The sequence below is a fragment of the Corticium candelabrum genome, chromosome 14 (assembly GCF_963422355.1).
Source record: "Corticium candelabrum chromosome 14, ooCorCand1.1, whole genome shotgun sequence".
Taxonomy (NCBI): Eukaryota; Metazoa; Porifera; class Homoscleromorpha; order Homosclerophorida; family Plakinidae; genus Corticium; species Corticium candelabrum.
In genome coordinates, this window is record NC_085098.1 from 5,864,623 (window position 1) to 5,885,666 (window position 21,044).

At 44.0% G+C, this 21,044-nt stretch overlaps 5 protein-coding genes and 1 long non-coding RNA gene across 8 annotated transcripts; 3 read left to right on the forward strand and 3 right to left on the reverse strand.

Moving 5' to 3' along the window:
* The first annotated feature begins 11 nt into the window (after nucleotides 1-11).
* Nucleotides 12-7,460, forward strand: LOC134189659 (uncharacterized). The gene is made up of 23 exons (XM_062658007.1): nucleotides 12-110; nucleotides 499-540; nucleotides 763-836; nucleotides 908-1,000; nucleotides 1,208-1,277; nucleotides 1,347-1,421; nucleotides 1,487-1,545; nucleotides 1,855-2,888; nucleotides 2,945-3,051; nucleotides 3,583-4,007; nucleotides 4,400-4,497; nucleotides 4,557-4,653; nucleotides 4,717-4,835; nucleotides 4,896-4,928; nucleotides 4,987-5,229; nucleotides 5,293-5,358; nucleotides 5,417-5,521; nucleotides 5,580-5,633; nucleotides 6,435-6,551; nucleotides 6,619-6,674; nucleotides 6,738-6,904; nucleotides 6,968-7,025; nucleotides 7,081-7,460. Exons 2-23 carry the CDS (start codon nucleotides 503-505, stop codon nucleotides 7,181-7,183), a joined length of 3,291 nt encoding a protein of 1,096 aa, XP_062513991.1. The 5' UTR covers nucleotides 12-110; nucleotides 499-502; the 3' UTR covers nucleotides 7,184-7,460.
* Nucleotides 7,461-7,561: 101 nt separating this feature from the next.
* LOC134189661 (uncharacterized) lies at nucleotides 7,562-10,362 on the reverse strand. Its single transcript, XR_009971524.1, has 5 exons — nucleotides 10,223-10,362; nucleotides 9,796-9,884; nucleotides 9,678-9,726; nucleotides 8,329-8,439; nucleotides 7,562-8,268 (listed from the first exon to the last, which is right to left on the reverse strand). It is a non-coding gene; the product is annotated as an uncharacterized LOC134189661 (long non-coding RNA).
* Nucleotides 10,363-10,485: 123 nt separating this feature from the next.
* On the reverse strand, nucleotides 10,486-12,605 carry LOC134189391 (kelch-like protein 5). The gene has a single exon (XM_062657631.1). The coding sequence runs from the start codon at nucleotides 12,533-12,535 to the stop codon at nucleotides 10,802-10,804; it is 1,734 nt and encodes a 577-aa protein (XP_062513615.1). The 5' UTR covers nucleotides 12,536-12,605; the 3' UTR covers nucleotides 10,486-10,801.
* LOC134189394 (uncharacterized) lies at nucleotides 12,577-15,125 on the forward strand. 3 transcript variants are annotated; one of them, XR_009971493.1, is made up of 9 exons: nucleotides 12,577-12,694; nucleotides 12,772-12,964; nucleotides 13,669-13,734; nucleotides 13,791-13,912; nucleotides 13,965-14,008; nucleotides 14,080-14,188; nucleotides 14,382-14,469; nucleotides 14,528-14,757; nucleotides 14,834-15,125. XR_009971493.1 is itself a non-coding variant. In XM_062657635.1 (8 exons), exons 1-8 carry the CDS (start codon nucleotides 12,656-12,658, stop codon nucleotides 14,545-14,547), a joined length of 681 nt encoding a protein of 226 aa, XP_062513619.1. In that variant the 5' UTR covers nucleotides 12,577-12,655; the 3' UTR covers nucleotides 14,548-15,125. The 3 variants fall into 3 exon arrangements, 1 of the variants encoding a protein (XP_062513619.1); XR_009971492.1 differs by having other exon boundaries at nucleotides 14,528-14,704; nucleotides 14,758-15,125; XM_062657635.1 differs by having other exon boundaries at nucleotides 14,528-15,125.
* LOC134189392 (C-1-tetrahydrofolate synthase, cytoplasmic-like) lies at nucleotides 15,124-18,875 on the reverse strand. The gene is made up of 11 exons (XM_062657633.1): nucleotides 18,752-18,875; nucleotides 18,543-18,681; nucleotides 18,392-18,476; nucleotides 17,727-17,786; nucleotides 16,799-16,912; nucleotides 16,498-16,574; nucleotides 16,329-16,429; nucleotides 16,098-16,234; nucleotides 15,980-16,033; nucleotides 15,787-15,916; nucleotides 15,124-15,250 (listed from the first exon to the last, which is right to left on the reverse strand). The coding sequence occupies exons 2-11, from the start codon at nucleotides 18,647-18,649 to the stop codon at nucleotides 15,168-15,170; spliced, it is 948 nt and encodes a 315-aa protein (XP_062513617.1). The 5' UTR covers nucleotides 18,650-18,681; nucleotides 18,752-18,875; the 3' UTR covers nucleotides 15,124-15,167.
* LOC134189393 (leucine-rich repeat-containing protein 61-like) lies at nucleotides 18,701-20,948 on the forward strand. The gene is made up of 11 exons (XM_062657634.1): nucleotides 18,701-18,744; nucleotides 18,804-18,893; nucleotides 19,702-19,791; nucleotides 19,858-19,914; nucleotides 19,972-20,032; nucleotides 20,110-20,198; nucleotides 20,263-20,328; nucleotides 20,388-20,456; nucleotides 20,515-20,568; nucleotides 20,625-20,702; nucleotides 20,761-20,948. Exons 1-11 carry the CDS (start codon nucleotides 18,720-18,722, stop codon nucleotides 20,859-20,861), a joined length of 780 nt encoding a protein of 259 aa, XP_062513618.1. The 5' UTR covers nucleotides 18,701-18,719; the 3' UTR covers nucleotides 20,862-20,948.
* Nucleotides 20,949-21,044: the final 96 nt, after the last annotated feature.

Below are 21,044 nucleotides of genomic sequence, written 5' to 3' on the forward strand. Positions count from 1 at the left end.
ACGAGTTTACAGCGATTTTCCAACGCTTGCAGTCATCCGAGACAGTTTTCGAGAGGAAAAGACGAGAAAGTGGCAGTCCAAGTCGCCACAATCCCAAGCGTCAATCAGAGGTGATTGCGTTGCGTTGTTGTTGTCTTGTGGGGGTCTCATACGGCGGTCGTTACGCTCCAAACGCTTTGTACAGATAACAAACAAACGCAACCAGTTGGATTCCACTCATTGTAAACAAAAGGGACTGCTAGAAAACGGAAAAAAGCGTGTAGCTCGAGAAAATAGTTCTCTTGCAGAGCTGCGTGTAAAATATCTTCTCTACAGCTCGAGCAAGTGCGTTTTGCGTGTATAGCTCGGTCGTTTAGTCTAGTGGGCGAGGTTTCGATGATTTAATTTTCCTGAGCAACGCCCCTCCGAAGCCTTACCCATTCGATGTCCCGAGCAACGAGCCGAGGCGCCGGTTTGTTTACAGCAAATCCGTAACCACCTGTTTTCTGACGCTTGCAGTGACATGGCCGAGCCGACGACGGCGGGACGTACGAACAGCACGTAAGTACATGCGCTCGCTCTCTTTCCGTCTCACACTAACGTGTCTGTGTGTGTGTGTGTCTGTGTGTGTGTGTGTGTCTGTGTGTGTGTGTGTGTCTGTGTGCGTGTGTGTGCGTGTGTGTGCGTGTGTGTGTGTGTGTGTGTGTGTGTGTGTGTGTGTGTGTGTGTGTGTGTGTGTGTGTGTGTGTGTGTGTGTGTGTGTGTGTGTGTGCTATCGCGCAGCTCGAGCGTCAACAGATATTCCAGTCGGGAGAGCGACGTCGTCGAGTTGAAGACGCGCGGCGGAAGTATTCTAGGTGAGAATCGTCGTGCGACACGTTCTCCTCTCGCCCTAATAACGTTCGCACGTTTTGGCGTGTTCTGTCAGGTATCAAGATAATCGGCGGTCGCAGTGTCACCGGCCTTGACTTCGGCGTCTTCGTTCGCTCAGTTCTCGACGGCGGCATCGCGTCCGAAGACGGTCAGTCAGTTAGACAACCAAATGGCTCAATAGTAGAATCGCACCACAGCGCAGAGTTGGCTAGACTAACTAACCCTAACTAAAGCTAAATCTACTCTAACCCTGACTCTAGCCTAAAACTACGCACTGCGCTGCAATTGTTCGATTGACTCAACTAAGTGAGTGAAGTGGGAATGCTCGTCGTGTTACAGCGTTCACTATTTTTAGGTCGACTCTGCACTGGCGACCAGCTGTTGGAGGTAAACGGCACGAGTCTGATCGGAGTCACCAATGAGCAGTGAGCTAAACTTAGTGGCAATCTGGTGTCGTGCTGCTATCGCTTGACAGGTGGTGGGATTGCCTTTAGGGCTATTGACGTTTTGAAGACGAGCGCGAAGTCGAATGCGGTTCGACTGCTGGTGGCGAGAGACGAGGCTGCACAGTAAGTTGGTGTTGAGAGATGGAGTGCGTTTAGAGGTTTTATGTCGTTGTGTGTGTGTGTAACAGGAAGGATTACAAACGACTGATTGCTTCGACTAGCAATGGACTGCCTCCTCGTAGACAAGGTAGAGTGTAGTACACACACACACACACACACACACACACACACACACACACACACACACACACACACACACACACACACACACACACACACACCACCACCACCACCACCACCACCACCACACACACACACACACACACACACTCACACACCACACACACACACACACACACACACACACACACACACCACATACACAGTAAACCAGGATGTTGACAATAAGACACTTGCTGTCATGTGTAACAGCAGGGTGTGTGTATTGTAATTTGTAATATAAACATTTCTATTTCTGTTTGTATCTTGTCTCTAGCCACCCAGCCACCTCCCATGCCTCAGTCGTTGAACAGTTCGACTGTCAGTCCGACTAGTATTGTTACTAATGACGACAGTCCGAGTCGGGTGCAGTCACACGATGACTTTGGCTTTATCAATGGTACTGCAAATACGAGTCACGAGGACACTGATATATCAACGAGGACAGACTTTGCGAGACAACTGAGTAGTCAGTCTATTGATAGTAGGGAGAGGATGCCTAGTCCTACTCCACAGGTCAGTAATGAAGCTGACTACTCGAGAGATCTCAATCGGCTTAGAATGGGTGGGCAACACGTACCGATGTTAAATGGTCCAGTGAGCAGCTCGCCAGATGCGGCAGTAGGACTGAAGAGCGTCTCACCCGAAGTTGCACGAGTTCCGAACTACCAGACTGACACGGGTGACACGTATGCATCGATATTGCCGAGAAAAGACCGGCTACACAAGGACGGTCTCGTGTCGTCTCAACAAGCTGTGGAGGCCAATGCGAACAACGGAAGTTATATTCCAAAGAGTCTTGGACGAACGATGACAGCAACGTACACGAATGGCGATACAACGGTGGTGTCACCCATTCAGTCGGTAGCAGACACTGCAAGTGTGCAGTCAAGTGGTCCAATCACGTCATATTCGGAAAGCCGTGCAGCATCGAGCAGTGAAAGTAGCGTAATGAAACCAATACCGTATAAGGATCACGTGTTATTACACAACAAAGTACCGAGTTCCCCATCCGGACGGAAGCTTCCACAGCCAAATGTTCTATCCAGTTTGTCCTCATCGACTCCTCCGCCTGATTCAGGATACGCCACGATCGGTTCGGTCATAAGTGGTACAAAGGTTGGGTCTGCGAACCAGAAGCTTTCTGGTCAGTCTTCGCCTGAAGTGGATTTGAAGTTACCGGGAGAAGTTTTGTATGTGACAATTCGTAAGAGAAAAGGATTGGGAGTGAGTGTGATTGGTGGAACTGACCATCAAGAGGGACCTCACATCTACGTTGAGAATGTTGTTGACGAGTTGGATGCCTTTCACGTAAGTTACTGAATTTAGAAGAGGTGAGTGGAGTGTGTAGGATGTTGGTTGTGTAGGACGGTAGTCTTCGTGTTGGTGATATTCTTGTATCTGTCAATGGCGAGTCACTGATCGGAGTCAAACTTCAGGATGCACAGGCAGTTTTAACAAAACTTCGACTGAGGTAGTGTACTGGAGTTTTACTTATAGATTATAGGTGTGTGTGTGTGTGTGTGTGTGTGTGTGTGTGTGTGTGTGTGTGTGCGTGTGTGTGTGTATGTGTGTGCGCGTGCGAGTGCTTGTGTGTGTGTGTGTGTGCACGCGCGTGCGAGTGCTTGTGTGTGTGTGTTTGTGTTTGTGTGTGTGTGTGTGTGTGTGTGTACATGTATGTGTGTGCATCAGTGTGTGTGTGTGCATGTGTGTGTGTGTGTGTGTGTGTGTGTGTGTGTGTGTGTGTGTGTGTGTGTGTGTGTACATGTGTGTGTGTGTGTGTACATGTGTGTGTGTGTGTACATGTGTGTGTGTGTGTGTGTACATGTGTGTGTGTGTACATGTGTGTGTGTGTGTGTGTGTGTGTGTGTGTGTACATGTGTGTGTGTGTGTGTGTGTGTGTACATGTGTGTGTGTGTGTGTGTGTGTACATGCGTGTGTGTGTACATGCGTGTGTGTACATGTGTGTGTGCATGTGTGTTGTAACTGATTATTTTTATATTAGGAGTCATCCGAAGGAAGTGAGGATTGGTTACGTACGTGGTCGTGGCATAAGTCAACGGAGCAGCTTGCACAGTAGCCAGAGTAGCTTGAGTAGTGCTAATCCTCTCGGCAGCGTGAGCAGTCTGACTCGAACACCAAGTGACACTCCAATCATCGGACCACCACGTGCTCGAAGCGATTCGAATCCATACTCTAGACACACCCGGGAAATCGCCACTCATTACGATGGACCCAACAGAAGAAAACAAGGAAGTCACGATTCGGCCATCGTTGGCAGTGAAAGTCCAGAAACTCCGATCAGCCACAACCAACGAGACTGTAGAAGTTTTCCATCAGGTGACTCGGGTGTGTTTGATCCACAGGAATCGATGCCCAGGAGCCTCAGCAGTTCAAGGCAAAAAGAGTCACTAAAAGACCCACAGTCAGGTTTGCACTTGTATTTTTGAAACTTGTTATCAAAGTATATAAAAGAACATATTTATTGCTGATTCATTGATTTGTTTGTTTGTGTGCCTGTCCATACTGTAATAAATTATTTGTGTTACATAATCATCTTGCTTGTGTGTGTGTGTGTGTGTGTGTGTGTGCGTGCATGCGTGTGTGTGTGTGTGTGTGTGCGTGCATGCGTGTGTGTGTGTGTGTGTGTGTGTGTGCGTCTTGTCTGTGCATGTGTGTGTCTGTGTCTGTGTCTGTGTCTCTCTGTGTGTCTGTGTCTCTCTGTGTGGTGTGTCTGTGTGTGTGTGTGTCTGTGTGTGTCTGTGTCTGTGTGTGCGTGCGTGCACATCACGAGTCAAAGTCATGGTTGTTCAACTGTGTAGTACTGAGTTCTCCATCCATGACCAGTTCTCTAGGATCGGTCCATCATCGCTTATCTATCGACCCAGAATGTAAACTCAAAGTAGAGAAGCTCGAAGTCGTAAGTAGTGCGTACATCACAAGCCACTCGATCATAACATCCTCTTGAACTCGGTGTAGGCTCTGAGATACCTCGGCATCGAACCGTCCGAAGACCAACAGCAATTACTACGGGCAAACCTACACGTTGACTCTGCAGGAGAAGTAATCTATTCTGGTGCGTACGAGTTTCATATCATCATCAACGTAGTCACTTCCATTTTTTGTCATTTTTGTATAGAGTTTGTAGACGTAGCTCGCCAGTTGTTTTCTTTCCAAATGGACGAGAGAGCAATGAACATGGACGCTATGTTTTACGCCACACAAGTAGAAGAAAATGAGCTACCACCACTTCTCGAGGTACGTTGATGCGGCATACTTGCGTCTGGCTTACTTACAGTGTACCATTGTGTTGTACAGCTACACAATTATTCTTCCGACGCGGACACCGAGGTCTCGCAAACGTTATGAGATCCAGATGTTTTGCTGTTTTGACTGTTTGGTTTTTCAGGCAAGCGAACGAGAGCTGAGGAGGCGTATTGCTGAGCAAGCCGTAATACAGCATCAGAGATTGACTCGCGAATCTTTGAGTAAATCGCCTCGCGAACGTTCGAACACGGTACCCGCCGCCGTCGGTCTTACCACCACGGACAGACACCGAAAGGATAGTCACGACAGAGACATAGATAACCATTACATAGAGAGATTACGAAAGGAAAGGGACGCGGCTCTCAGAGAGATAGAACGTCTGAAGGTTAGTGATCCGGTTCGTGTTGGTTGCACGGTGTTTATGCATTGTTGGTGTATATGTATGTAGTTACAGTACCAGGAGAAGAGTCAGGATCTTAATGTAGTTGAGCAAGAGAATAAACGACTAAGAAAAGTACGCGTTCATTCATTGCTGCTTTAGTCTCGTTGGCTCGTCATTTTGCGTTGTGAAGGATAAGAAGAAAGATGCCAGTGAGTTAGAGGCCGTCAAGAAACGTCTCCATTTGGCCGAGACGGCGAGGAAGCAGGCACGGAACATGGAAATCGATTATAAAGTGGTGAGTACTCGTGACTTGAAATGTTTGTGCATTCGGTTGTATTGTGTGTGTCACACAGGTTATTCAAGATTTGAGAAAGGAAGTAGATGAGCTGAGAGCAAGTGAATCAGAGGTATAGTTTACTGCAATAGTGTATGATTGACTTGCTTTACATGCATGGAGTGGTCTGTGGTAGTAAGGGTTGGCCGTCACTTTATAGACAGACTAACAGGCAGACAGACAAACAGAGCCTTTCACACTTGAAACGCATCAAATGGCATTCAATGCACATTGCAGCAGATATCAATTGGATGCGCGTTCAATCTACCATTTCACACTGGGAAAACGCAAACACGCCTACCCACCGTGCGTTACAACCTTCGGTCATCATGGCTGCCAGTCTATTTGCAAAGATAGCTCTCTCTATCTATCTTTGGTTACAGTACATCCATCTACACCATAAGTACAGGATAGAGAGGGAATTAGATCTACTGTCTATCAACATAAAGAGCTGCATGGGTAGGCGTGGTGCCACATGCAGCTGCTAATATGCATTATATATTGCATATTGGGAGCTGCTGCAAAGTGCATTAATGCGCTGGCTTGACTATCACAAGCCAGTAATAGTCAAGCCAGTATGTAGGAGAACGCGTATGTAATGTATGTAACTGTAGTATACATGTACATTAAAGTGTAGTACGTGCAAGTGTGTACTGTACACACATACTGTACACACCTGGTTTGACGTTCACGACACCTTACACTAAAACGGTCTGGGATTCCAAGGATGTAACGCGCATTACCTATCTCTATCTTCCGGACATTTCTAGAATCTGGACAGTGGCTGGTTCCATACTGTCCCATACAGAGTGCAGTAAGGGTTGGCCGTCACGTTCGACTGAGAATTCTTACTGAAATATGGTGTTTACTGTAGGGGACTGCTGAGGACTTTCAACGACGTTGTGCCGTGCTGCAGTGCCAATTGAAAAAGGCCGAGATGAGTAAGCGTTCGTACGAAGTCGCTACCGAACGGCTATTGAAGTTTGCACAAGTGAGTCGTCTCGTCCACACCATAAACGTTATCCACTTGACGTTTGCTTATTGTATATATTGTATAGATGGCACACGAAGTCCTAACCGAAGCCGCCTTACAGGGCAACGGCTCCATAGTGATGTAACCATGGCAACACATTTCTATGTATTTGCAAATGGTAAATCTGCATTGGTGTTGTGCTAGACATCATGAGAGAGGGTCGGGAGAGCCTCTGCGAAGAGGCGATGCCGTGTCAGGAAATCCTCGTCCTCCTTCCTATCTCAGTCGCCGTGCACGTCAGACTTCCGTTCGTTTGGCACAGGAAGCTCAAGAAACGGTGGCATCGGTCAAAGCTCTAGTAGACGACGAACGTAACAACTTTGTTGTTCCGATTCAATTCAATGAGCATTTTGTATGACAGTTTTTGTCTGTAGCGCTTCCGTACGGGTGGGAAGAGGCGTACACTCCAGATGGACTGAAATATTTTATCAAGTGAGCCTTTTGTGATTCGCTTCTATTTGTTGTTTCTCATCATGTGTGGTGTTAGTCACATATCACAGATGACGACCTGGATTCATCCAGTGACAAATGTCAATCACAGCGAGGCACCTTCGTCTCTGCCTCCACATCTACGGGAGACAGTGGCTTGAGTCGTATATTTATATATAGTTGATATCAACTGTGGTAGGAAGTCATGCAACAGGAATCTTGACCGCTTCTTGTCAGACTGCAGTTACAGCATGTAATCACTGGTTCATATTAAGACAGTATTTGTTATCTTGTTCTTGTAACTTTTTCAGGCAAATGCTTTTATAATGTTGAGTTTCCTAGACTAGGCAGTGCACACGTTACTGCTAATAATGACGGTTATGTAGGTATCTGGAGTTTCTGTTGTACTGAATACATTTATACCTACTAGGAAAGCTGATATGTTGTATTGTTTTCACGCACACATGCACCACACATGTAGTGGTCTCTGGTTGGGTAGACGTCAAAGTCATCAGACATAGTTTATACCTAGACACAAACCCTTTTTTCTAATGACAACATTATCAGAGCTGTTGATTGCATGCACTAGCATTATGCCATATAGTAGGTGCGTACCTGTGCATGCTAAATACAGTAGATGTCTTGTCTCAAGATTGTGCAGAAATGTGGTGTGTGTCTGTGGTGCTGTAGCCCAATTGGTTAGAGTGCAGTTGGAGAATCTGGGACCTTGCAGGGTTGCATGTTCAAGTCACAGTGATGGCGTAAGAAAGAAACTTACACACAATTGCTTCCTGGTCATTGACTGGGGTGGTCATGACCGCTGGCTTGGCAGTAACATCAGCAGAAGGGGTACTGACGTGTGGGCCTTGGTGTCCAGTCCCAGAGCTGCGCCATTGTCAGTGCCCCCAGATGACTCCAGCCAAGCTCCAGGTGGATTGTAGCGCTGGTTCTAAGCCTCCACCGTAGTACATGGAGGCCCTGTCTCTAGAGGCAGGGGAGCTATCTCCGCAACTGACCTTAAGGTTGACGTCGTTCACTAATGACGTGGAGGCCTTGACATTTGTCCATTTATGTCTGTCTCTCTCCCTTGGTGTGGGTGTTCAAGCATGCATGCTAAACACCACTTTTTACCAACTATGTCAACTTGCTAAATACTTGTACATTATATTACAAGCTATATGCATGTAACAGTACTTTGGCTATCTTGTTTAAATTGGAACCCGATCACTTCAGATGCTCTAAAACACTAAAGCACAACGTACAATCAGAATTCGCTAAATTTGCAACATCAAAATTTGTACCTCACCTTTTATCATGTGCTGAGCGAGGTCTGATTTAGTGTGTTTGTAACTTGTCTGACATTTCAATACAAACATGACCCAGCAATACTTGAGATGCAGTGCGTAGTGATCTGTTGCTAACAGAGACAACTGCATTACTTCTGTACTAACTGCAGCAAAAACTAATGCTAACCACATTACTTAATTTAATCCGTGATAAAAACGAGTGCATGCATGCACTGCATTCCAACGGCCGGCTGTTGGTCCGGCCATCCACAGTAGTATTACTGTAACCCTAGTGCATGCAGGCTCAGGTTAATCAAGACACATAGAAAATACAAACAGTAAAGGCTGAACACTGCAATCAGTTCACTACATACACCTTATAAGCGTTCTTGATTAATCTCTCACAAGTCATAGAAACCTAACACAAAACTGCTAATGATACGAAGAACAGAAAGTTAACAAAAATCAAAATTCCATTGAAATGACTATGAGGTCATTCAAACTTATCGACAATTTCACAAGTCTACTACTAGCAAATGGCTAGTGCTAATTTCTCTGTTTTCCATGGCCGGCATTGCATCATGCATAGTTCCTGTGCTAGTCACCCATATGTACACGATTTGCAAGGATGTTGGTTTTGTTCTAGAACAACATCCGTCCATTAAGAGCCCAGCTGCGTCTACCACGACTTTCTCAATGTTTTCATCTTTGTCCACTTGTCCACCAGAAACCTCGAGCTGACATCATTCGAGCGGGTCAACTGGAATGGAAGAACTGTATCAATGCAGAAGCATTGAAGACCACACGTCAACCCTCTAATAGATGGAACCATCGTCAAGCTATTAAATCCACATTCTAGTGGCCAATAACTTGGAAAACAGCTACAGTGTAGCCAAATTTTGTAGCCTAAATGTCGGATATACTCGGCAGTGTCGGCGACACGGTCATGGCAGTACCATTTGTCGTAAAATGGACTTTTGCCAGTCACCCATTAGCCTATACTTCCAGTTTAGAAGTAGGTGATTAAATAGCTAATATTTGATTTACCACATCATGTTGCATACCAATATTCAAGGTCATCAACTTGCTCCGTTATTCAGAGATTTCTATTTTTAGCATCATAGATGTTACTAAGGAGCGACTAAGACTATTTGGCAAGTTTGCAGTGATTGACACAAGACATAGTTAACGTGCGCTAGTTGCATATAGCCACGCCTACTTAACGCACGCTAAGTCAGGCCCTTCACATATGGCCCTGATTGCAATTTACAGTACAAGACAAATTATCTACCACTTGACAGGCTTGACTGCCTCAATATCTCAGATTCTGTATGTCATGCGTTGTAATAATCCACAACATGCAACTTACCTGAAGTTGTTCATCTCTACAGTCTTGCAATTGCTACTCCGTGTTACACCTAAACATTTGGCAAGCACGAAAATTTGCAACAGATTAATTAAGTCACTTCTACAGTCTCGACGCAAACCGTTTCGTGTAGAGTCTTGCAGCTCGTAGTTTCAAAGTTTCATGCACTCGTCGGAATGTGATTGACTGGTGCATGGACTTGCATCATTCCTGATAAAAAAAAACACAAAAAAATTACCCACTGGCCTGCTGAACACTAAAATTTACGAATAACGAAATGACACACATTTGCGAGCGAACTCCAGGCAGAATTTTAAAATACAAGCGCCGTAGCCTCGTGGCCTGCCTCCCTCAGCAGTCTGCTTTCCCAGATTCCTACTGACTGAAATATCCGGGAAAGCCGGAAGCGCAGCAAGACTGGTCACGAGGCCAGTCATCTCAGCACAATCGCGGTTCTCTAGACACTTCACTACATACAGTAGAGGGACTGTGTCCACCGCTGCGCTGCCGGTCCACTAAGAACAGACAACGTGCGAAACGTTACCAACCTTGGCTAGATAATTCGTCCTTCCTACGAATTCTTTCAGACTCGCAAAGGTGGAGACGTCCGTCCAGCGTGTTGCCGCCCGTGGTGCTCTGAGCAGGTTTTCCGGAGCCGTATAAACGGCACTGAGCGTAGCCAAGCCACAGAGGCAAGTTTTCTAGCGTGCGCTAGACATGTGTACGTCTGGCGCAGATAAGAACGCAAAACCGTAACGACATGGTTAGCACTGTGCAGCAACTGACGTGTACATGTCTGAAGACACTAAGATGCAATACTTAAATCAACTTGTACTATTACACACAATACCACACAACAAACTCAGCGCTGCCACATCACTAGTACTCCTACGTCTTTCCTATCAAAGTCACCCTGCACTTTGTGCTCTATGTTCTTACAAAACGTAAACTATGTAAACTATGTGTTCTATAGATAAAAACCAATCCATATCCTCTCAACTGTGTCAAATACATTAAAATTCAATAAAGCTACAATGTCAATACAAAATGCTCTCGTGTGCTCCAATAAACTAGTACCACCTCTTCAACGCGTTCGTACTATACTGTATACTAAAGGCGTTACTTACCTAACACACCATGAGATAGCTATGGTGTGGCTTGCTGGGCATCCAAACGACTCCCGCGCCGGCACGACCAACTGTCAACCCAGCGACGGGATACCATTCGTTCTTATCCACATCATATGCTTCACCGGAACTGAGATGTGTCTGACCGTTGTATCCCCCTATGGTAAACAGTCGGTTACCAAATCCGACCGTCCCGACGGCATCTCGAGGGATAGACATCGACGCGATCATCAACCACTGATTGGTACCCGGATCGTAGCATTCGACGGAGTCAAATATGGTCGAACTGTCATGCCCGCCGACGGCATATAAACGGTTGTTGAGCGCAGCGAGGCCTAAGCCACCACGACGTTTATTCAACGACGCAGCCTCGGTCCACTTGTTTGTATGTGGATCGTAACGTTCCACGGTTGCAAGACATGTTGAACTGTCTCGTCCGCCGACGGCATATAGTTTGTTATTTAGAGCAGCGACACCCGCCGTGCTTCGAGCCGTCTTCATTGATGCCACGTACGACCACTGCTCGGTCTCGGGATCAAACCGTTCCACGCTGTTCAAGTACGACCAGCCGTCGTGTCCGCCGACTGCATACATGGGACCGCCGAGGACACCGACGCCGACACCATGACGATGAGCACACATTGGCGTGATGCTCGTCCAACTGCCCTCCACAGGATCATATCGTTCCACCGTTTTAAGCGTCTTCAAACCATCCCGACCACCGACAACGTAAAGATACTCTCTCACTACAGCGGCACCGAACTGTAGTCTCCGTGTTCCCATTCCGCACACGACGCTCCACGAATTCGATCGAGGGTCATATCGTTCAACTGACAATCCACCTTTGCTCGACTGTGTACCACCGATGACGAGTAGAATTCCTCGAGTGCTCTTCCTCGGTTCATACGTCGAAGTCCATCTCAGCAGAGGCCGATGATCGGGTACAAGATGATACTTCATTGCTTCATAGATGAGCTGCTGGCATCTCAAATCACCTTGAAACATCTCCTCCTTATCGAGCTTGTCAACTAGACACGCAGGCTGGACGAACGGCAAGCGTAGAGTAGCAAGGATATCCGGGGCGAAGTGTTTCCGGCCAGATGCGTCATGTCTAAGCCAATTCAATGCTGCATCAACAACCTGCTCTTCGCGTTGCACCTCGACGTCGTCGTCAGCAAGCAATTCTACGAGCTCATCGCCTGCCATGTTGAGGAACTCTTCACAACGCACCAGTTCGACGAAATTCGACTTCATGTGTTGATCGGCCGCTCTCTTCAGTTCCACACAACCGTGAGCGGCAGCGAACTGACGGATTCCGAGACAATTGCTGGTGTGAAGATGAGCTTGCACAAACTGACAGCACGCGTCAACGACCGAGGGTATGGCCAATAAGCAAGCGGCCTTCAAGATATGTTGAACACTGTCGGTGCGAAGCTCCAGCTGTGAAGTATACATGAAGTCGATCAAGTTTTTCACTGCACTTGCGTCCACATCATGAAGTGTCACGTCCGGAAGGCTTGATTCGACCATCTCCGAGCAGCTCGTGTACATGGCGCGGAAATAGCCGCTGTAGGCGACGAGGACGAGACGGTGAGACTGTATTTCCGTGTCACCGACATGAATGACAACGTCACAGAGACGGGACTCCTCGCGAAGCGATCTGACCGATTCGAGGAGACGGGCGTCGTGCTCTTGAGCGTAAAAGATCGTCCTGTCTCCGCATGAGGCCTCCATGAACCGCTCGCGAGCGGCAGTAGTGATGATTGACCCGGGTGACACCCAGTGGAAATACGGGACACCAACCTAGTCACGTGCTGGGTCACGCAACAAACAACAATTGGAAACAGACACACTATGGAGCTAGATTCATCTATATCATCAAACAGCTTAAATGTACGACCACTGTGTTTGCTCATAACTTTATATATTTTTCCATCTTGGTTTTAATTAATATTGCTATTAAATTATAGGAATGTGCTAGTGTTTCAATGGATCCAGACACTTTGTCAGATGAAGATAAACAAGAAGACGACTCTTGCTTGCAAAAGTTTATTGATACCAAAATTGGTCATCTGTCGAATTCGAAGTCAAAGAGGCCCAGAAGATTGTTGGAAGCTCGGACAACTTCGGTCGACCAAGAAATCGTCAAAATCGTTCAGCAAGGTGGAACCCGCTGCTAGACGTTTTGTGTATTGTCTAATTAATAGCCACTGCTACTTTACATTCTAATTAAATATAAAATTGTGAATGACCATAACATTAATTAATAAGTTAAGTGTTATTAGACAGGTAAATAAAAAAATTACTACTGGATTGATTGGGAAAGCTTATAAAATATTAGATTCTCAAGGGCCTAGATTCTAATTGGATGTTTCTAACTCAATTATGGTAACACAGCTGTTGGCTGACTGTACATGATGAAGTGATCATTAGAGAGACAGACAACATATTGTTACCCGAGGTGTGAAATGCTAGGGTACAGTGTGTGGCTCAGTCACATGACATAGGACTGGTCCGACTGCATAACATGTGATTGCCACTCAATGTGTCCAGTCCCCTTCAGGCAGTCTTCGTTCAATTACTAGTGAAGGCTGATAAACTGTCAGTATGTCATTACATACTGTATGCATGCATGATTGGTCTGTGAATAGTATGCAATGTATAATTCTAATAATTCCTGTAATTGCCAACACTCAATGAATCACGTTTGAAAGAAGGTTGACGGAAGTTCGTATCGAAATCATGTAATAGTTTGAATAGAGATTAGGCTGATTACAGCAACAAAGGAATTATGAATCATAGATGGTCAATACGTGTCATCAGTTTGGCGAGTGACCTTTGCTGTCATGTATTCTTTGTCGCTGTAGACGACAAGTGCACTGCATTTTGTAACAGGAAAATACAAGTACTTTCTCAGAAAGACAGGATAGCAGGTGCTTTCACTGATTTTAAGTACACGGACTTGTACTGTGAAACACTTCTGTTGAAGATACAAACGGAGACAAGAAGCACACAATTGATACCTCAACTGACTCAATATCGTTACCACTCAAAAATAGAAGGCCCTATGAACGTTTGAAGATAGCTTGCCTGTTGCAAGGAATGAAGCTGGTGAGTAGGTGTGTTTATATTCTGGATCACTGGATCATGTCTTCATTCTCAGGAATGTAAGAGAAGTGGGAGAGAAAGGGAAATATTACGAGCAAGGTCGACTTTGGCAGTATTCTGGTTTGTATATATTGTATGTACAGTTATACTATTTATCTAACTCGTACTAGAAGTCGACAACTTGCAGATGCAATGCTTGAACAACGTTTTTGTCAGAAATACGTGTGTGCTCTACAGAGAGGCAAACTAGAAACTCGAATTGACCAAAAACTTGTCAAGGTTAGGTTACCTTGATATTTGTTGGTAATCGGCATACACACACACACACACACACACACACACACACACACACACACACACACACACACACACACACACACACACACACACACACACACTAACATTTAAGATGCCAGCTCCAAACGTAATAATTACCATTGCACTGAGTGTTGTACATACCACTGCTTGGTAGAGTTCGGCTGAGCTGTTGGCAGAAATCATTAGTGACTGTCCTAATCCTCTATTACGTGGTCAAGTTGTTTGGAATAAACTCCTCTATGGTAACTCGACAACAATCATTATAAAATTTTGTACAGCAACATTTTAATGTTACTATAGGTTGTCACTCACAGAAATGAACAAAATCAGTTTATTTACGAGAAGTGTGTCGCACAAGTGCATCAACTCAATGGACTCTCCTGGTATACATGGAGCCAACAATTTTGCTTCAAGCAGTGAGCATAATAAGCTGTCGAGCATCCAGTGGGTGAACTCATGCGATAGTCCTTGCTAACGGTCAGAAAGGAAGAGTGTGTGATCAACCAGTTATGTGTAGTTACTGTCTCCAGGTGAGTTGATCAGTTCCAGAGGTTTCAACTGTGCATGTTGCACGTACACAGCTACATCGGTGTGGATTGAATACAGGGTGGAGATAAGCCAGATGTTGTTTCCAATTACCCTGTTAAATGTTTGCCTCTAACTGACCGTCAAGGAGCCAATGTAACTGAACTGAAAGACATGAGAGGTGTTGTGAATAACGTATGCGGGAAGTAACATTGTTGCAGGATGCAGGTTACATACATACCTTTATGTCATAAAATAGCTTGCTTGTTGAAGAGCCAATTTTAGATAGAAACTGACCAAAGCATGGATAGTGCCATGTGATTTGTCAAATTACTTAATCAAGGTTTGCTTCGAAGCACATTCAGTTACAGTGTGTCTTTCATATATTTGTACAAAAATCACTTGCAAATGCAACCTAACCGGAATTAGATGCTTGAAACCGTTTAGCACTTTCAAATGTATTCTGTAGAAGCATCGCTACTGTCATTGGACCGACTCCTGCATAAGAGATAGCATTAACATCAATGAAGAGGTGGATTATAATGTGCACAGTTTCAAGTCTAGCTAAATGAATTGAGATGGACCACAAACGTTGACTTGTAAAAGCAGGATTTTGAGGTTGCATCGCCTTTCACAAACTCAAAATTCATAACAGACAAGTTTGTCATACAGTCACAGTAGACGTCGTCATGTTAGTTTGCTGATAAAGCAAACCTATGGACAACACGGTCATTGGTCTAGCTTCTAGCTAACAGAAACCAAGTATTGCATGCAATGAGAGAGTCTGTGTATTACAAGAGAAAAATTGAATGGTGCTATATCATTCAGTACAGTGCATGAGTGGCAAATGATCATACATGATCCTTTATATGGTTGGATGCCAAATTAGCTATCGTAACTTGATAATCTATCCAAACACCCCATTCATGGCTTGCATAGATGATATTTGTAAACTTAACATATTAATAAACTATGCTAATTAATTAATTACTTTTTATTATTAATGTACTAAGTAATTAATTAATTACTCTTACCTCCGGGTACTGGAGTAATCCAGGATGCAACTTCCTTAACACTCTCAAAGTCAACATCACCAATCAGGCGACCATCTACTGCATTGATTCCACAATCAATAACAACGGCTCCGGGTTTAACCCAACCAGCCTGTAGCACCCAAGACAAGAATCTGACTTCTAAACATTGTCGTAATACATCAAATGGGTTAACCTTAACAAGCTGTGCCTTTCCAACAGCAGCAATGAGAATATCTGCTTCTGAACACTGCACATCACCGGCATTCAAGTCACATTTTCAGCCAGCAGTATTGTGTTTAATGTGTACATACCACTCCTGCAAGATCTTTGGTTTTTGAATGGCAAGTAGTGACAGTTGCGTGATTCCACAATAACAGACTGCTCATTGGAGACCCAACTATTTTACTGCGGCCAATAACAACAGCACGTTTCCCAGTAACTTCAACACCTAATGCCAACAAAATATGCATTCAATACTTGCCTTCACACTGGCACCGCTAACAGTGCTGCTACCATTGAAATAGATACGTCTAATAACTGACCTGTGCTTTTGATCAATTCAAGGCAGCCACGCGGTGTGCAGGGAATAATGCATCGTTGTAGCTCTCCATGAGCAAGCTTGCCAGCATTGTCTGTGTGCAATCTACATGAAAACTAAGTCTAAGTGTTTCACTAAGAACATTCATGTATTTGATTATTAATATGGTATACCCGTCAACATCCTTTGCTGGATGAATTGCCTGCGTGCAAAGTCCAGAGTCAATGGGAGATGTTGTGTCAAGTGGCAACTAATATATAGATGTGAAAGTCAAGAATCACACCATTGTGCACACACACACACACACACACACACACACACACACACACACACACACACACACACACACACACACACACATGTGCGCACATGCGTGCACGCCCACACATACACACACACACACAACAACAACAACAACAACAACAGCAACCTGGAAAGCTAACAACTAAAGCATTTTTTGAAGTCATGTCCAACCTGCAACAGCATGCCATGGATTGCAGGGTTTTGATTGAGATCTTCAATTTGGTTCACGACATCTGACTGACTTGCAGTATTCGGCAAGCGAATGTGCTCGGCTTTCATACCAATCTACAAAATAAATAAACGACTAATCACCAACTGTACCTGTAACTAATCAACTTATAATATTAAACCATTAAATTCAACCAGGACAAGTAGCAATAAGTCCCACTAATACTAAGAGAAAACAGGCTTGTTGCCACAGCTCACAAAACAAAAATATAAAAAAAATTGTTTACATAGTGCTATCCAATAAGGGTCTTTGTCATTGTCCCATATTAAACATTTGAAAGGACATTCCAATTCGTATTGTTTTCAATAAATGTTGAATTAGTCATGCAATATCCATCCTTTGTCTGGTACCATTTCCAAGACATATTTCTTATCCAAAGATGCTTCAAGATTGTCTGCAGACAATTATGCTAGTGTTGGCCTGAAATATCTGAACTATACTATTAGGTGACTAAATAGAGTTATGCACTATTATTTCTTCCCAGACGATTCTTCACGAAAAGACAACCGCCTACTCTTGACATCATTTTCACAGAACCTGTTTTATAACTAATCAACATTTCATAGGGTTTAGTACCCTGTGTGCTAACAATTCGAGTATGCTTCAATCGACAAAGCTAGTACAATGCTACGCAAACTGTTACAGTGTATGCAAATAGCTGTGTGTGTGTGTGTGTGTGTGTGTGTGTGTGTGTGTGTGTGTGTGTGTGTATGTGTGTGTGTGCATGTGTGTGTGTGTGTGTGTGTGTGTGTGTGTGTGTGTGTGTGTGCGTGTGTGCATGTGTGTGTGTGTGTGTGTGCGCACGCGCACACGCGCGTGCACGCGCACAAATACAGGAGCATTGCATACATGTCTCACAGTAATGTCTACCTGTTCAGCAGCTCTAATCTTGTTTCTAACATACACATTGGAATCCTCACGATTACCAACCTGCACGACAAGACAACAATTGATTGACTTAGATTATATTTGCACATCAAGCAAGCCATTAATAAACTGTAAGGCATCGGGACCTCCCTTCAAACGTCAACAGTAGGCAAGTGTCATCTGAACTATTATCTCACAACCGTGCAATAATTGCATCTCACCCATACGTGCCAAACGTTCCTGCTGTAAAATGATCTAGACTCATAATCACATCATGCAATCCTGCACCTGGTAGTACTCGTATATGTCTCACAATTTAGATATTAGATTTGCCTCTTATTCTAAACAATTGCTTGTTTGTTAGCTTTGCTATTTGCATCCACCCCTCTAACGTTCCTACACATAATTAGTATCAAGATGTAGTGGTTGCAATAGATTACATAAATTTTAATAGACAGACAAACAAACAGACAGATGGACAGACAAACAGACAAATGGACAGACAAACAGACAAATGGACAGACAAACAGACAGATGGACAGACAAACAGACAGATGGACACACAAACAGACAAAGAAACGTTAACAGAGACAGTAGTGTAGACAAGCATCGGCGCATGCACGTCACGTGCTCTTGCTACTTAAAATTCACTAGATTTTTTAATTCACCTGAACTATTGCTAGAAACGGTAGAAAAGCACTGTTCCGAGACTTCTCACGCTCTACGCCCTCCGCCAAAATCTGCCGCACAGAACTGCAAAACAACCATCTCACCTCTAGCTACAATGTAGCTACACACAAAGCTCTAATCACTACTTACCTTGCGACTTTCTTTCCGTCAATAATCTGCGCTCTACTACTCTTCAGACGACCGAATGTCGAAAACGAGCGAATCGGTAAAGAAGAGACATAACGCACACGTTGCATCGTCACAGTAAATGTACACACCCGCACAACGCCTACTTGCACAATCACGCATGCGCAGTTTAATACAAATATGTCTGAAAACGGGAAGGAACGAAGTATTACTCGAGTTTCTGTCGCTTTTTGTGTTGTATAAGATATTCTGTTGTTTTCTTAGCGACTGTCGTTACTGCCGATCTTCTGAGACGCGAGAGCGGCCAATTTGATTTGGCAGCTGGAATTCTTCACATTGAGTTGTGTAGTCGAGGTCTGAATCAACTTTTAATGAACACTGCCTTACTGACAATAACACAACCATTGTACAGCTGGGACTGTACAGCTTGAGTACTGTAAACATCCGGGGTATTTAGGGAGTATTTATTTTTAGTCGTCCTTGCAATATTTTCCAGTGTATTTATTTGTCGTTGAAGAATTGGATTTGTGTTAGATAAGGAATTAGCTAGCTCATTGCCTGAGCATGTTACTAATTGACAATTTCTTTAGTGTCTTGTTTGTATATCTCTCATTTCTTTTGGGAGACAGTCTGGAACTTCGAGGGTGTATACGTGTTCGTGTGTTCGTTGGCCCTGTATGGGAACTGCACTCAATTGTGGTGTGTTAGAAACTATATATTAATGTGTTACTACTGTACCTACAGTAATCAGTGGTCGAATCAGACCTACTGAATTAATTAACTTAATTAATGCAGTTTAGGTAGAAAGTCAGTAGTCAGGCTGGTGCCGGATTGACAAATATTATGCACTGGTGATGACAAGCGTTACATATTAATATAGTAGCTATTAACAAACGATAGTATACTGACATAATGAGTGGTTAAATTTAATTAAGTAGTATTTTATGGACTGTGCATTTCAAGTAATTAATAGTTTAATTGAGTTTAATTAATAGTTGGAAAGCTGAAGTTGCAGTTACTTGAATGCATTCAAGTAACAAAGCATGATGCATCGGTCCTCTTGTACGTATTAAATCGGCATTCAGCAATCACAGCATGCTAATTGTATATCGCTAAATATTGCTGAACGAAATGCAGTGGATGTGATTACCGTTATCGACAGGTTTTCAAGACATCAGTGTACTCAGTCAATGTGTTGGGTTACTGAGACTGGATCTGTGCGACAACTTAATAAGTGGTATATCAGCATTAGGTATCACATTTTATTGAGAATTATTAAAGTGGTGATGAAACTCTGTTCTTGTCTATGTTGGTATAGCACCTCTTACAAATTTGCAATATCTTAACATTGCAAGAAACAGACTCGAGACTTTGGGTGTGTGGATCTTTGTGATACAAAGTGCATCAGAGTTCTTACTAAGTGTCTTTGCAGATGGTATTGAAAGTATGGAAGTGCTTCGGTACTTAAATGCGGCTGGAAACAGTTTAATGAGGTCTAATGATAGCATGTAGACCATTGATGGTCATGCAGTGTCATTGCTGTTGAGAGATGATTGTATTGTTCGAACAGTTTTTCTGGTCTGGAACCTCTCCGAGGAAAACGGGAGTTACGAACCATTATTTTTCATGAGAGGTCACAAGAGACTATAACTAATCCTGGTTTGGAGATCAATCTCAGTAGTTGACTGCCAGGTCAGTGTCTTATAGTTTCTTGTGTTGGAAGTGTGTCGACTTCCAGGGTATCAAACTGAAGTTCTAAAGTTAGTACCACAGCTGACTGTACTGGATGGTAGGTTGGTAACACATTTTATGTATACTGCCACACTACATACCCAAATTTTGTCAAAGGAGAACACCTTAGTGGTCCTGCAAAGGAACTCTTTGATCTCTTTCGAGAGCTGGACTCCAAAGTACCAGGTTAATGCGTTGTCAAATTCCACCTGTGGTAGAGAGATGAGTGTACATTGAATGACAGGTGTAGCTGATGCTCACTGCTCTGCTGTTAGTCAACCAGAACCGTTTCTTCCTGGTTTACCGCTATTGTATTGAATTATTTTAGTAAAAGTATAATTTGTGCATTTTCAGATGGATTTTTGGACAAGAAACTGAATGCTAAATCAGATCTCGATGATGAAATCGATAAGGAAAGGCAGCAGTTTGAAGGTTGGAAACCCTTCTATTGTACTGTGATGATACATGTGGAATTTCTCATTGCACGTAGTGCTAATGAACGAGTGTAAGAAGTTGGACAAGGAAGCAGCGACACTCGTACTGAAACTACAGACTGATGACGAGAGTACTACTAGCACAGAATTTTTATAACATACATCGACTTTGATTATGTGTACAGAATGGAATCAAAGCTGTAAACAACTAGTGTAAAATATATCTTGAGATACGAGAGGATGATTGATTGTTCCAACCAAGTTATCGGTTGCAATTTCAACACTCCCCCTGATCAGCAGTGGTGCGTACCAGGTGGGTAGGCAAACGCATTCGTAGCTA